General features: G+C 40.3%; 2 protein-coding genes across 5 annotated transcripts in view; one reads left to right on the top strand and one right to left on the bottom strand.

Moving 5' to 3' along the window:
- The window catches only part of SLC25A12 (solute carrier family 25 member 12), a 229,822-nt gene that overhangs the window by 193,299 nt on the left and 23,177 nt on the right, over positions 1-13,346 (bottom strand). The window lies entirely within an intron of this gene.
- Positions 1-13,346, top strand: part of HAT1 (histone acetyltransferase 1) — a 76,972-nt gene that overhangs the window by 58,485 nt on the left and 5,141 nt on the right. For all 3 annotated transcript variants that reach the window (XM_002749349.7, XM_078327400.1, XM_008998699.5), the window contains 2 exons: positions 8,736-8,887; positions 12,813-12,929. In XM_002749349.7, the coding sequence (XP_002749395.1) occupies positions 8,736-8,887; positions 12,813-12,929 (269 nt within the window). The remainder of the gene's footprint in view (positions 1-8,735; positions 8,888-12,812; positions 12,930-13,346) is intronic.

Below are 13,346 nucleotides of genomic sequence, written 5' to 3'. Positions count from 1 at the left end.
TAAGTTGTCTAATTTGTTGGCATAAAGTTCATGGCATATTATTATACCCTTATAATTCTTCTAATTTCTGTAAAGTTGGTAGGAATACCCCTTCTTCCATGCCTGATTTTGGTATATTTTGTTTTTTCTCTGTCATTCTAACTAAAGGTTTGTCAGTTTATTGATCATTTCAAAGAATCAACTTTGTGTTTATGTGAACTTGTCTATTTTTGTTTTCTTTTTCATTGATTTCTACTCTTACTATTATTGTTGCTTCTTACTGCTTTGGGTTTAACTTGCCCTTCCTTTTCTAGTTAAAATTGAATCTTAGGTAATTGATTTGATGTCTTTCTTCTTTTCTTTTCTTTTTTTTAGACAGAGTCTTGCTCTGTTGCCCAGGAGTGTAGTGGTGCAACCTCCTCTCAGGCTCAAGTGATTCTCATGCCTCAGCCTCCTGAACAGCTGGGACTACAGACATGTGCCACTGCACCCAGCTCATTTTTGTATTTTTGGTAGAGACAGGGTTTTGCCTTGTTGGCCGGGCTGGTCATGAACTCCTGGCCTCAAATGATCTGCCCACCTCCCCGTCCTGAAGCGCAGAGATTACAGGTGTGAGCCACCATGCCTGGCCTTTCTACTCTAATATAGACATTTAAGTAGCTAAATATTTATACATAATATACATTTATGTGTAAATATAAGCATTGATTTAGCTGTGTGCTTTCATTTTCATTCAGTTCAAAATATTTTTTAATTTACCTTGTAATTTCTTTTTTGATCCATGTGTTTTTAAAAGCCTGATGTTCAGTTTCCAAATAATGTGAATTCCCATGTTTCCTTCCGTAAAGTCTGAATTTAATTCCACTGTTGTTAAAGAATATATTTTTTATGACTTGGTCCTTTTTCATTTATTTATATGATTATTTTATATTTAATTTTTACATTACCTTCCAGTGAAACTTTTTCATTTATTCTGTTTGTCTCTCTGTTTATCTACCTACCTACCTACCTACTTTCCTATCTCTGTCTTTTGAGACAGGGTCTTGCTCTGTCACTCACACTAGATTGCAGTGCCACAGTCATGGCTCACTGTAGCCTCAGCCTCCTGGCCTCAAGTGATCCTCCTGCCTCAGCCTCCCAAATCGTTGGGCCTTCACCCCCAGATAATTTTTAAATTTTTTGAAGAGATGGGGTTTTGCCATGTTGCTTGGGCTGCTCTGGAACTCCTGGGCTCAAGCAATCCTCCTGTCTTGGCCTCCCAAAGTACAAGGATCACATGTATGAGCCACCACACCCAGCCCGTTTTCATTTATTGAGGTTTATGTTCTGGCTTAGGGGGTCAGGAAACTTTTCTTTTAAGGATAGATAGTATTTTGTGCTTTGCAAGCTACACGCAGTCTCTGTTGCATACTCTTGTTTGTTGTTGTTGCTGTCGTCTTAACCCTTTAGAAACCATTCTTAGTTCACATGCCATACAAAAACAGGCCACAGGCAAGATTGGCCCATGGGCCATCATAGTTTATTGATTCCTGACCTAACATGAAGTCTTTTCTGGTTGAATATTCCTTGTATACTCATAAAGAACATGTACTTTGCTGTCATTGGGTAGATTGTTCTGTAAATACCAGTTGGGCCAAGTTGGTTGATAGTGCAGTTCAAGCCTTCTATATCTTTGCCAATTTTTCTAATTGTTCTATCCATTATTGAGAGTGCAGTATTGAACTTTCAAACTATTTCTGTTGAATTGTATATTTTTCCCTTTAATTCTGTCAGTTTTTTCTTTATGTATTTTGGGGCTCTGTTGTTAGTTGTGCATATGTTTATAATTGTAATATCTTCCTGATGAATGAACTTTTTTCGTCATTATAAAATGTGCCATTTTTTTGTCTTAAACTCTTTAAAAAAACAAAAAAAAGCAGAGAGTCAGGGTTTTGCCATGTTGCCCAGACTGGTCTCAAACTCCTGAGCTGAAGCGATATACCTGCCTTGGCCTCCCAAAGTGTTGGAATTATAGGCATGAGCCACTGCATCTGGCCTTAAACTCTGTTTTGCCTGATATTAATGTAGCCACTCTAGGTTGCATATTGTTGGCATGGTGTGTGTGTGTGTGTGTGTGTGTATTATTTTTTTTTCATATGAAGTCTCACTCTGTCACCCAGGCTGGAGTGCAGTGGCATAGTCTAGGCTCACTGCAACCTCCACCTCCCAGGTTTAACTGATTCTCCTGCCTTAGCCTCTCAAGTAGCTGGGATTACAGGCACCCACCACCACACCCAGCTCATTTTCATATTTTTAGTAGAGCCAGGTTTTCACCATGTTGGTCAGGCTGGTCTCAAACTCCTGACTTCAGGTGATACACCCTCCTTGGCCTCCCAGAGTGTTGAGATTACAGGCGTGAGCCATAACACTTGGCCATCTTTTTTTTTCATCATTAAACTTAGAAACAATGCATTTTGAATCTAAAATCTTTCTCTTGTGGACAGCATATAGTCAGATCTTTTAAAATTCAGTCTGACAATCTTTGCCTTTTGATTAGAATATCATACTATACATACATTTAATGTAATTATTGTTGTGCTTGGAATTAGGCCTGCCATTTTGCTGTTTGTTTTCTAGATGTCTCATTTTTTTTTGTGGGGAGCGGGGACAGGGTCTTACTCTGTCAGAGTCTGAAGACCAGTGTCATGATCACGACTTACTGCAGCCTCAAACTCCTGGGCTCAGCTGTCCTCCCATCTCAACCTTCTGAGTAGCTGGGACTGCAGTTGTATGATACCACATTTTCAGGTAATCCTCCTGCCTTGGCCCGTCCAAGTGCTGGGATTACAGGTGTGAGCCACTGTACCCAACCCTTTTTGTTATTTTGTTTCTTTTCTACTGCCTTCTTTTGGGTTAAATAATATTTTCTAGTGAACCATTTCAATTCCTTTGTTGGTTTTCTTTTTTTTTTTTTTTTTTTTTTTTTGAGACAGAGTTTCACTCTTGTTACCCAGCAGGCTGGAGTGCAATGGCACAATCTCGGCTCACTGCAACCTCCACCTCCTGGGTTCAGGCAATTCTCCTGCCTCAGCCTCCTGAGTAGCTGGGATTACAGGCACGCGCCACCATGCCCAGCTAATTTTTTTGTGTTTTTAGTAGAGACGGGGTTTCACCATGTTGACCAGAATGGTCTTGATCTCTTGACCTTGTGATCCACCCGCCTTAGCCTCCCAAAGTGCTGGGGTTACAGGCTTGAGCCACCCCGCCAGCCCTGTTGGTTTTCTTAACTTTTTTTTTTTTTTAATTTTCTTAGGCTACGCTTAGTGACTAATGCCTGTAATCTCAGTACTTTGGGAAGCTGAGGAGGGAGGATCACTTGAGGCCAGGAGTTTTAGACCAGTCTAGGCAACATAGCAAGACCTCATCTCTTTGAAAAAAAAAAGACTTTGGGAGGCCGAGGCAGGTGGATCACGAGGTCAAGAGATCAAGACCATTCTGATCAACGAGGTGAAAGCCTGTCTCTACTAAAAATACAAAAATTAGCTGGGCATGGTGGTGCGTGCCTGTAATCCCAGCTACTTGGGAGGGTGAGGCCGGAGAATTGCTTGAACCAAGAAGGCGGAGGTTGCGGTGAGCTGAGATCGTGCCATTGCATTCCAGTCTGGGTAACAACAGCGAAACTCTGTCTCAAAAAAAAAACAAAGGAAAGAAAGAAAGAAAAAAAAAGAATTAGCAGGGTGTGTTAGTACACACCTGTAGTCCTAGCTCCTCAGTAGGATTACGTCTTTTTTTTTTTTTTTTTTTTTTTTAAGGCAGGGTTTTACTCCTGTTGCCCAGCCTAGAGTGCAGTGGTGTAATCTGGGCTCACTACAACCTCTGCCTCCCCATTTCAAGCATTTCTCCTGCCTTAGTCTCCCAAGTAGCTGGGACTTCAGGCGCATGCCACCAAGGCTGGCTAAATTTTTGTACTTTTTGTAGAGACAGACTTTTGCCATTTTGCCCAGGCTGGTCTCAAACTCCTGGGCTCAAGCAGTCTGCCTGCTTTGGCCTCCCAAAATGCTGGGATTACAGGCATGAGCCACTGTCCCTGGCCACATCTTCATATAATACACTGGTTTTATAATTATTGTTTTATGTAATTGTCTTTTTTGTTTGTTTGAGACAGAATTTTGCTCTTGTTGCCCAGACTGGAGTGCAGTGGTGAAATCTTGGCTCACTGCAACCTTCACCTCCCTGGTTCAAACAATTCTCCTGCCTCAGCATCCTGATTAGCTGTGATTACAGGTGCCTGCTACCACGTCAGGCTATTTTTTTGTATTTTTAGTAGAGATAGGGTTTCACCATGTAGGCCAGGCTGGTCTCAAACTCCTGGCCTCAAGTGGTGTGCCCATCTCGGCCTCCCAAAGTGCTGGTATTACAAGCGTGAGGCACCGTGCACCCGGCCTATGTAATTGTCTTTTAAATTAGTTGAGAGAAGAAAAGAGACAAATACTTTTATTAACTTTTTTATATATCTTTATGAGTATTATTAATTTCTTCATGTGGATTTCAGCATTACCATGTTCTTTTAGCCTGAAGGAGTTCTTTAATATTTCTTTTGGGCAGGACTGCTAACAGCAGATTTCCTCAGTCTTTGGTTTTCTGAGAATATTGTCTTTATTTCACCTTTATTTTGAAGGATAGTTTTGCTAGATACAGAATTCTTAGTTGATAGGTTTTTTTCTCCTGTTGGTACTTTGAATATGTGTCAACCCACTGACTTCTGACGTTCTTGGTTTCTAATGAGTCATTTTTCTCTTGCTGCTTTAAAAGAGTTTTTGTTTCTCTTGCCTTTGACAGTTTGGTTATGATATGTTTGGGTGTGCAATTCTTTATGTTTTTCCTAGTTGTAATTTTGAGCTTCCTAGATGTGTTGACTAGTGTTTTTCATCAAATTTGGGAAGTTTTTTACCATTATTTCTTCAAACATTTTTTTCTGTTCCTCTCCTCTCTTATATGCTTGAACAGTTTTAATATAGGGTGGTGTCAGAGTTCAGTTTATATTTTATAAAGCAGAGGAGAATAGTTAAGAAGAATGAGTTTAAAAAAAAGGTTATTAGTTGACAAAAGTACTGGTGGAAGCAGATAGCAGAAGTAAATGTCCTGCAGGTTCCTGGGTGGCTTGTTTAACTGGATGATGCAGCTAAAAGTGGGAAAGACTGAAGAATGAAATAGGGTGACAAATTACATAACAGTCTCCATTCTTATTAGATCATAATTTCATCCCAAATGGATGCAGGGACTTGGTTTCAGTTCTTATATTAAAGTCATAGTCAAATAGCACCTAGTAACTACTTGCATATGATGTTAATAATTAACTGTTGCATAGATGCATAAAAAAAGTATTTACTACATACAAGTTGAATGAATCAGTGTGTTTCTTGGACGTAAGACATTACCCTGTCTCAGGCTTTTTAAAAAAAATTGCTTTATTGGTATACAATTAACACACCATACAGTTCATTCACTTAAAGTAGACAGTTTTAAGATGATATTTATAGCACAACCATCACCATAATCTTTTTGTTTGAAACAGTCACACTCTGTCACCCAGGCTGGAGTGCAGTAGTGTGGCTCACTGCAACCTCTGCCTCCTGGGTTCAAGTGACTCTCATGCCTCAGCCTCCTAAATAGCTGGGATTACAGGCATGTGCCACCATACCCGGCTAATTTTTCTATTTCTAGTAGAGACAGTGTTTTGCCATGTTGGGCAGGCTGGCTCAAACTCCTAGCCTCAAGAAATCTGTCCACCTCCGCCTTCCAAAGTGCTGGGATTACAGGCGTGAACCACCAGACTCTAGTGAATAATCTAATTTTGGAGTATTCTTTTCCCCCAAAAAGAACTCCCAAAAGAAATCCCCATTAGCACTCCTTTCCTTCCCTCGACTCCTATCCTTAGGCAACCACTAATCTACTTTCTGTCTGTATAAATTTGCCTATTCTGACATTGGAATCATACAGTATATGACTAGTTTCTTTCACGTAGCATAATGTTTTCAAGATGCATTCTTAAAGCATATACCAGTACTTCATTTCTTCTTATTGCCAAATAATACTCCATTGTGTGGTTATATCATTTTATTTATTCATTGGTCCGTTGAACATTTTAGATTGTTTCCCCTTTTTGGTTCTTATGAATGACGAATGCTACTATGAACAGTCATATACAAATTTTTATGTGGACCTGTGTTTTTTTATCTTTTGGGTATATACCTAAGACTGGAAATTGTGGGAAATACGGTAACTATGTTTAACTTTTTGAGGAATCACCAGAGAGTTTTCCAAAATGGCTACCCCATTTTACATTTCCATTACCAGTGTATCAGGGTTTCAATTTCTCCACATCCTCATCATTACTTCTTACTGTGTTTTTAATTCTAGCCATCCTTGTAGATATGAAGTGGTATATCATTGTGGTTTTGATTCACATTTCCTGTGACTAGGAAGGTTGTGCATATTTCCATGTACTTATTATCCAGTAGTGTATATCTTCTTGATAAATGTCAATTTACATCCTTTGCCCATGTTTTAGTTGGGTTGTCTTTTTCTTACCAAAGTTTAAGAGTTTTTATAGTCTAGATACAAGTCCTTTATTAGACACATGATTTGCAAATAGTTTTCCATTCTGTATATTATTTTTTTCATTTTCTTATTGGTATCATTTGAAATACAAGAATTTAAAATTTTAATATCACCTAGTTTATTTTTTCTTTGTTGCTTATGCTTTGATCTCATTATCTAAGAAACCATTGTCTAACCAAAGGTCATGAAAATTTACTCCTGTGTTTTCTTCTAAGAGTTTTATAGTTTTACCTCTTAAATATGGAACTGTGTTCAGTTTTTGTTAATTTTTATGTATGGTGTGAGGAAAGGGGATCCAACTTTATTCTTTTGATGATAGAGATCCAGTTGTCCTGTCACCATTTGTTAAAAAGACTCTTCTTTCTCCCATTGAATTGTCCTGCATCCCTCTCCAAGATTAATTGACCATAAATCTATGGTTGTATTTCTGGACTGTCAGTTCACTTCCATTTATGTGTATGTCTGTCCTTATGCTAGCGCCACATGGTCTTGATTATTGTAGGTTTGAAATAAGTTTTGAAATCAGAAAATGTGAATCCTCCAAGTTTTGTCCCCCCCCCCCCACTTTTTTTGTGACAGAGTCTTGCTCTGTTGCCCAGGCTGGAGGGCAGTGGCACAATCTCAGTTTACTGCAACCTCTGCTTCCCGGGTTCAAGCAATTCTCCTGCCTCAGCCTCCCAAGTAGCTCAGATTACAGGTGCCTGCCACTATGCCCAGCTAATTTTTATATTTTTAGTAGAGACGGGGTTTCACCATGTTGGCCAGGCTGGTCTCAAACTCCTGACATCATGATCTGCCTGCCTCGACCTCCCAAAGTGCTGGGATTACAGGCATGAGCCACTGCACCCAACTTGTTCTTTTTCAATACTGTTTTGGCTATTCTGGGTCCTTTGCCTTTCTGTATAACTTATTTGTTTTATTATTATTATTATTTTGAGACAGTCTTTGTTACCCAGGCTGGAGTGCATATTGCAATCTTGGCTCACTCACTACAAACTCCACCTCCAAGGCTCAAGTGATTTTCATGCTTCAGCCTCCTAGGTAGCTGGGATTACAAGTATACACCACCAAACCTGGTTAATTTTTGGGGGGTTTTTTTGGGGAGACGGAGTCTTGCTCTGTTGCCCAGGCTGGAGTACATGGTGCAATGTCAGCTCACTGAAACCTCCGCTTCCTGGGTTTGAGCAGTTCTGCCTCAGCCTCCTGAGTAGCTGAGATTACAGGCATGCACCACCATGCTTGGCTAATTTTTGTATTTTTAGTAGGGTCAGGGTTTCACCAGGTTGGTCTTGAACTCCTGACCTCAGGTGATCTGCCTGCCTTGGCCTCCCAAAGTGCTGGGATTACAGGCGTGAGCCACTGTGCCTAGCCTAATTTTTGTATTTTTAGTAGAGATGGGATTTTGTCATCTTGGCTAGCCTGGTCTCTTAACCACTGGCCTCAAGTGATCTGCCCGCTTCAGCCTCCCAAAGTTCTGGGATTACGGGTGTATGCCACTTTACCTGGCCTGTTCATCCAAATTTGAATGTCTCATTTATATAGCTACTTTAATTGGAATCAAAACTAAGATGCATGTGATAGTCATGCCAGTTAAAAAGTTTAAATTTGAGGCCAAGCACAGCGGCTTATGCTTATAATCCTAGCACTTTGGGAAACTGAGACAGATGGATTGCTTGAGCCCAAGAGTTTGAGACCAGCCTGGGCAACATGGTGAAACCCTGTCTCTACAAAAAATACAAAAATTAGCTGGGTGTGGTGGCGGGAGCTTGTAGTCCTAGCTACTAAGGAGGCTGAAATAGAAGGATCACCTGAGCCTGGGAGGTTGAGACTGTGGTGAGTCGTGATGATGCCACTGCACTCCAGCTTGAGTAAGACTCTGTCTCAAAGAAAAAAAAAGTTTAAATTTGAAATGGGTAACTCTTGATTCACAAATATTAATACAAATGTCTTGGCAAAAGGACTGGATTTATTATTTTGACAAAGATAATAGTTTTATTTATAAGGAATAATTTTTCATGTTGGAACTTTTGTATGTGTAATTTTTTTTTAAGAATATTTGCCTTCCTAGCCTAGCATATATGTTGAGATTGCAAGTGATGAAGAAATTATATTGAGTGTAAGGGAAATGTTAATGTTGTTCTGCTTTATTTATTTAGCGGAAGATCCATCCAAAAGCTATGTGAAATTACGAGATTTTGTGCTTGTGAAGCTTTGTCAAGATTTGCCCTGTTTTTCCCGGGAAAAGTTAATGCAAGGATTCAGTGAAGATATGGTGATAGAGGCACAACAGAAGTTCAAAATAAATAAGGTATTACTATTTTGTAGGAGGAAAACAGATTTAAATTACAAATTCAAAAAAGAATACACGTGTGGGAAGCAGAAATGGTTAACAGTACAGGCTCTGAAGCCAAATTGCCTGGATTCAGATCTAGCTCCATGACTTGCTGGGTGATTCATGGCAATTTAGTTTACCTCTTTGTGCCTCAGTTTCTTCATTAATAAAATGGGAAGATAATAGGTGTTATTGCCATATTAAACATAGTAAGCAGAAGAAAGATGGATAATAGGATCTTAGTTTTGGTCTTTAAAGTACTTGTACCACTTGATGGGAAGAGGGGTAGAAGTAAAACACATATGTCACCTAATATACTTCTGTGTATTTATTTAAATTTTAAAGTAGTAAATGTCTTAAGATAGGTGCAGAAAAAATAATAAGAAAGTTCAGAGAAGGGAGTTTATTACATTTATGTAAGCAAGAAAATCAGTGGTTATTTCATAGAAAGGGTGGCATTTCATGTAAACCTTGGAAGAATGTGTAGGATTTGGATTATAAAAGTATGTGGGAGGCTGGGCACAGGGGCTAACACCTGTAATACCAGCACTTTGGGAGGTCGAGGCGGGCAGATCACAAGGTCAGGAGTTCAAGACCAGCCTGGCCAATATAGTGAAACCCCGTCTCTACTAAAAATACAAAAATTAGCGGGGCATGGTGGCATATGCCTGTAGTCTCAGCTACTCTGGAGTCTGAGGCAGGAGAATTGCTTGAACCTAGGAGGCGGAGGTTGCAGTGAGCCAAGATTGCACCACTGCGCTCCAGCCTACTCTGTCTCAAAAGAAATAAAGTATGTGGGATGAAGGGTATTCCAGTAATGACCAGCATTTAATACTATTAACCACCCTTACTCCCTTGGCTTCTAAAGTACCATAGTTCCTGGCTTTTTACCTACCATTGTGATTGTCTTTCTTGAAATACTTTGACTTCTGCTCTTTTATATGCTTCTAAATGTAACTTCCCCAGAATTCCTTATTCCTCATTTCTTTTTATTCCAGTAATTCTACCTGGGAGATTTCATCTAAATCTCCAATCCAGATTTCTCCTCCTGAGTTTCAAAACTGTATAATCAAAAGCTTGCTGGTCACCTTCAGACAACTCAGTTTGAACTATATTTCATTTTTCTCCTGCATTAAAACATGGTAGTTGTTTCTTAGCTTTAAGGTAACATATATATTTTAGAACTGATTTATATCTCTAGATTGTATTAAGCCTGTATTAATTAGAAATTTGTTTAATAGCTCAGCTTTTAAAAGAAATACACATGAGGCCGGGTGCAGTGGCTTAAGCCTGTAATCCCAGCACTTTGGGAGGCTGAGGCGGGTGGATCACGAGATCAAGAGATTGAGACCATCCTGGTCAACATGTTGAAACCCTGTCTCTACTAAAAATACAAAAAATTAGCTGGGCATGGTGGTGCATGCCTGTAATCCCAGCTACTCGGGAGGCTGAGGCAGGAGAATTGCCTGAACCCAGGAGGTGGAGGTTGCGGTGAGCCAAAATCGTGCCATTGCACTCCAGCCTGGGTAACAAGAGCGAAACTCTGTCTCAAAAAAATAATAATAAAATAAAAAAGAAATAAAAGAAATACATATGAATATGTATTTAATGATGCTTTTTTGTTTTTTGAGATGGAGCCTCACACTGTCACCCAGTCTCTAGTGCAGTTGTGCAGTCTCGGCTCATTGCAGTCTCCACCACCTGGGTTCAGGCAATTCTCCTGCCTCAGCCTCCTGAGTAGCTGGGACTAAAGGCGTGTGCTACCATGCCCAGCTGATTTTTTTGTATTTTTAGTAGAGACGGGGTTTCACCATGTTGGCCAGGATGGTCTCGATTTCCTGACCTCGTGATTCTCCCACCTCAGCCTCCCAGAGTGCTGGGATTATAGGCGTGAGCCACCGCACCTGGCCCATGATGCTTTTTTATAAAAGGAATTCAAACTCCCTACCTAGGACACAAAGAGCTGATGATAATCTGGACTCTGCCTACCTTACTAGCTTCAGCCTCTTACTGCTTTGCTACTACATGCTCTGGCTTTACTGATCTTCCAGCCATTTCCCAACTCTGCCACATCCTTCTTCCTTCTGTATTCCTTTACATATTCTATTCTCTTTACCTGAAATACTCTCATCTCCTATTTGCCTGGCCAAATAGTACTCACTTTTTCATTCTCAACTCAAGTTCCCTTCCAGGAAGGTCAGAAGATAATCATCTTCCCAACCTACCCATAGCCTAACTCCCTGCCCAAATAAATATACAAGTGAAACAACACCAACAGGAAAACTGTGGTTCTCCTTTGGCTTCATTGCTACTGAAACTTCCTGATTCTTCTGATATTTCGTTGATACCACTTGTCTTTTTTTTCCTTTTCTTTATTTTTATTTTTATTATTTTTTTTAGACAGACAGGGTCTCTCATTCTGTCACCTGAGGTGGAATACAGTGGTGTAATCACAGCTCACTGCAGCCTCAACCTCCTGGGTTCAAATGATTCTCCCACCTCAGCCTCCCAAGTAGTTGGGACTACAGGGGTACGCCCCCATGCCTGGCTAATTTTGGTAGAGACAAGATTTCTACAGACTGTTCTTTTTTTTTTTTTTTTGTCATAACATTAGCACACAATCTGCAGGCTGTTCTAAAACTCCTAGGCTCAAGTGACCTGCCCACCTTGGCAGCCTCCTAAAGTGCTGGAGACTGACAGGCATGAGCCACTGTGCCTCATCCTGTCTGCTTTTTTTTAGGACAGAGTCTTGTATTATTGCCCAGGCTGGAGTACAATGGCTTAATCTCGGCTCACTGCAACTTCCACCTCCCAGGTCCAAGCAATTCTTATGCTTCAGCCTCCCAAGTAGCCCACCACCACGTCTGGCCAATTTTTTTTGTATTTTTAGTAGAGATGGGATTTCACTATGTTGGCCAGGCTGGTCTCGAACTCCTGACCTTGTGATCCACCCGCCTCAGCCTCCCAAAGTGCTGGTATTACAGGCATGAGCCACCACACCCAGCTGCCCTGTCTGCTTTTTAACTGTCACTGTACTACCAGATTTCTGACTGACCTCCTTTTATCACTGTAAATGCTTTCCCCAGGTGACCTTAACCAACCTTATGGTTCTAACTGTTACCTATATATTGACATTGTTTAAATCCTTCCCCTTAGACTAAAATTTTCTTCAGATTTTCTATTTGCTGCTGCCTCCCAAATCTCTCCTAGGCTGTGAAAATTTACATTTTTACATTCTCCTCTAAGTCATTTTTTCTTCTTATATGTTTCTAGTGTCCTTGTCCCCTTAGTTGTCTTATTTGTGCTGTTCCAGTTCATGCCGTCATCATTTTTTATCTGATGTAATAGCTCAGCTTCTTGATTGGTCTCTCTGCCCTTCTTTTTGCTACCATTTCTATGAAGCTGAAAAACTGACTGACTTAAAACTCAAATTTGTGCATGTTGCTTACTCTCCCATTTAAAATCTGTCACAGTGGCTCATGCCAGTAATTCTTACACATTGGGAGGCTGAGGCAGGAGGATTGCTTGAAGCTGGGAGTTGAAGACCAACCTAGGGAACAAAGTGAGACCCTGTCTCTACACACACAAAAAGATTAGCCAAGTATGGTGGTGTATGCTCATGGTCCCAGCTGCTCAGGAGGCTGAGGTGGGAGGATAGCTTGAGCCTAGGAGGTTGAGACTGCGTTGAACTATGCTTGTGCCACATTAAATTATCCATACCATAATCATTTGTATTACCCACTAGACTGCTTGAAGGCAATGACTTTTATTGCCTTTCCTTTGGTATCTAGCACAATTCCTTGCACATGGCAGATATTAAATATATCCTGTGTTCTTTTGGAAAAGTGTCATTATTTTTACTTTGAAAGTGTTCACGTTTTTCTTTTGTTTCATTTATTAGCGACATGCTAGAAGGGTTTATGAAATTCTTCGACTACTGGTAACTGACATGAGTAATGCTGAACAATACAGAAGCTATAGATTGGATATTAAAAGAAGACTAATTAGCCCGTATAAGGTAGGACTTTCAAGAATCTTCAACATTATTCTTTTCACTGTTTAAAACAGAAGAAAAGCTACCAAATGTCAGTATATGGGAGAGTCCAAGTCATTTTGTAAAATTAACTTCTACAAAAGTAGAAATATTCTTCCAGTTATTTATAAAAATAATCACTCATGGCCGGGCGTGGTAGCCCACGCCTATAATCCCAGCACTTTGGGAGGCTGAGGCAGGTGGATCACCTGAGGTCAGGAGTTCAAGACCAGCCTGGCCAACATGGTGAAACCCTGTCTCCACTAAAATAAAAAAATTAGCCGGGTATGATGGCAAGTACCTGTAATCCCAGCTACTCAGGAGGCTGAGGCAGGAGATTTGCTTGAACCCAGGAAGCAGAGGTGGCAGTGAGCTGACAAGAGCAAAACTCCATCTCAGAAA

This window comes from Callithrix jacchus, chromosome 6, assembly GCF_049354715.1.
Source record: "Callithrix jacchus isolate 240 chromosome 6, calJac240_pri, whole genome shotgun sequence".
Classification (NCBI taxonomy): domain Eukaryota; kingdom Metazoa; phylum Chordata; class Mammalia; order Primates; family Cebidae; genus Callithrix; species Callithrix jacchus.
Note: the sequence above shows the minus strand (reverse complement) of the source record. Positions and strands in the feature narration are given on the sequence as shown.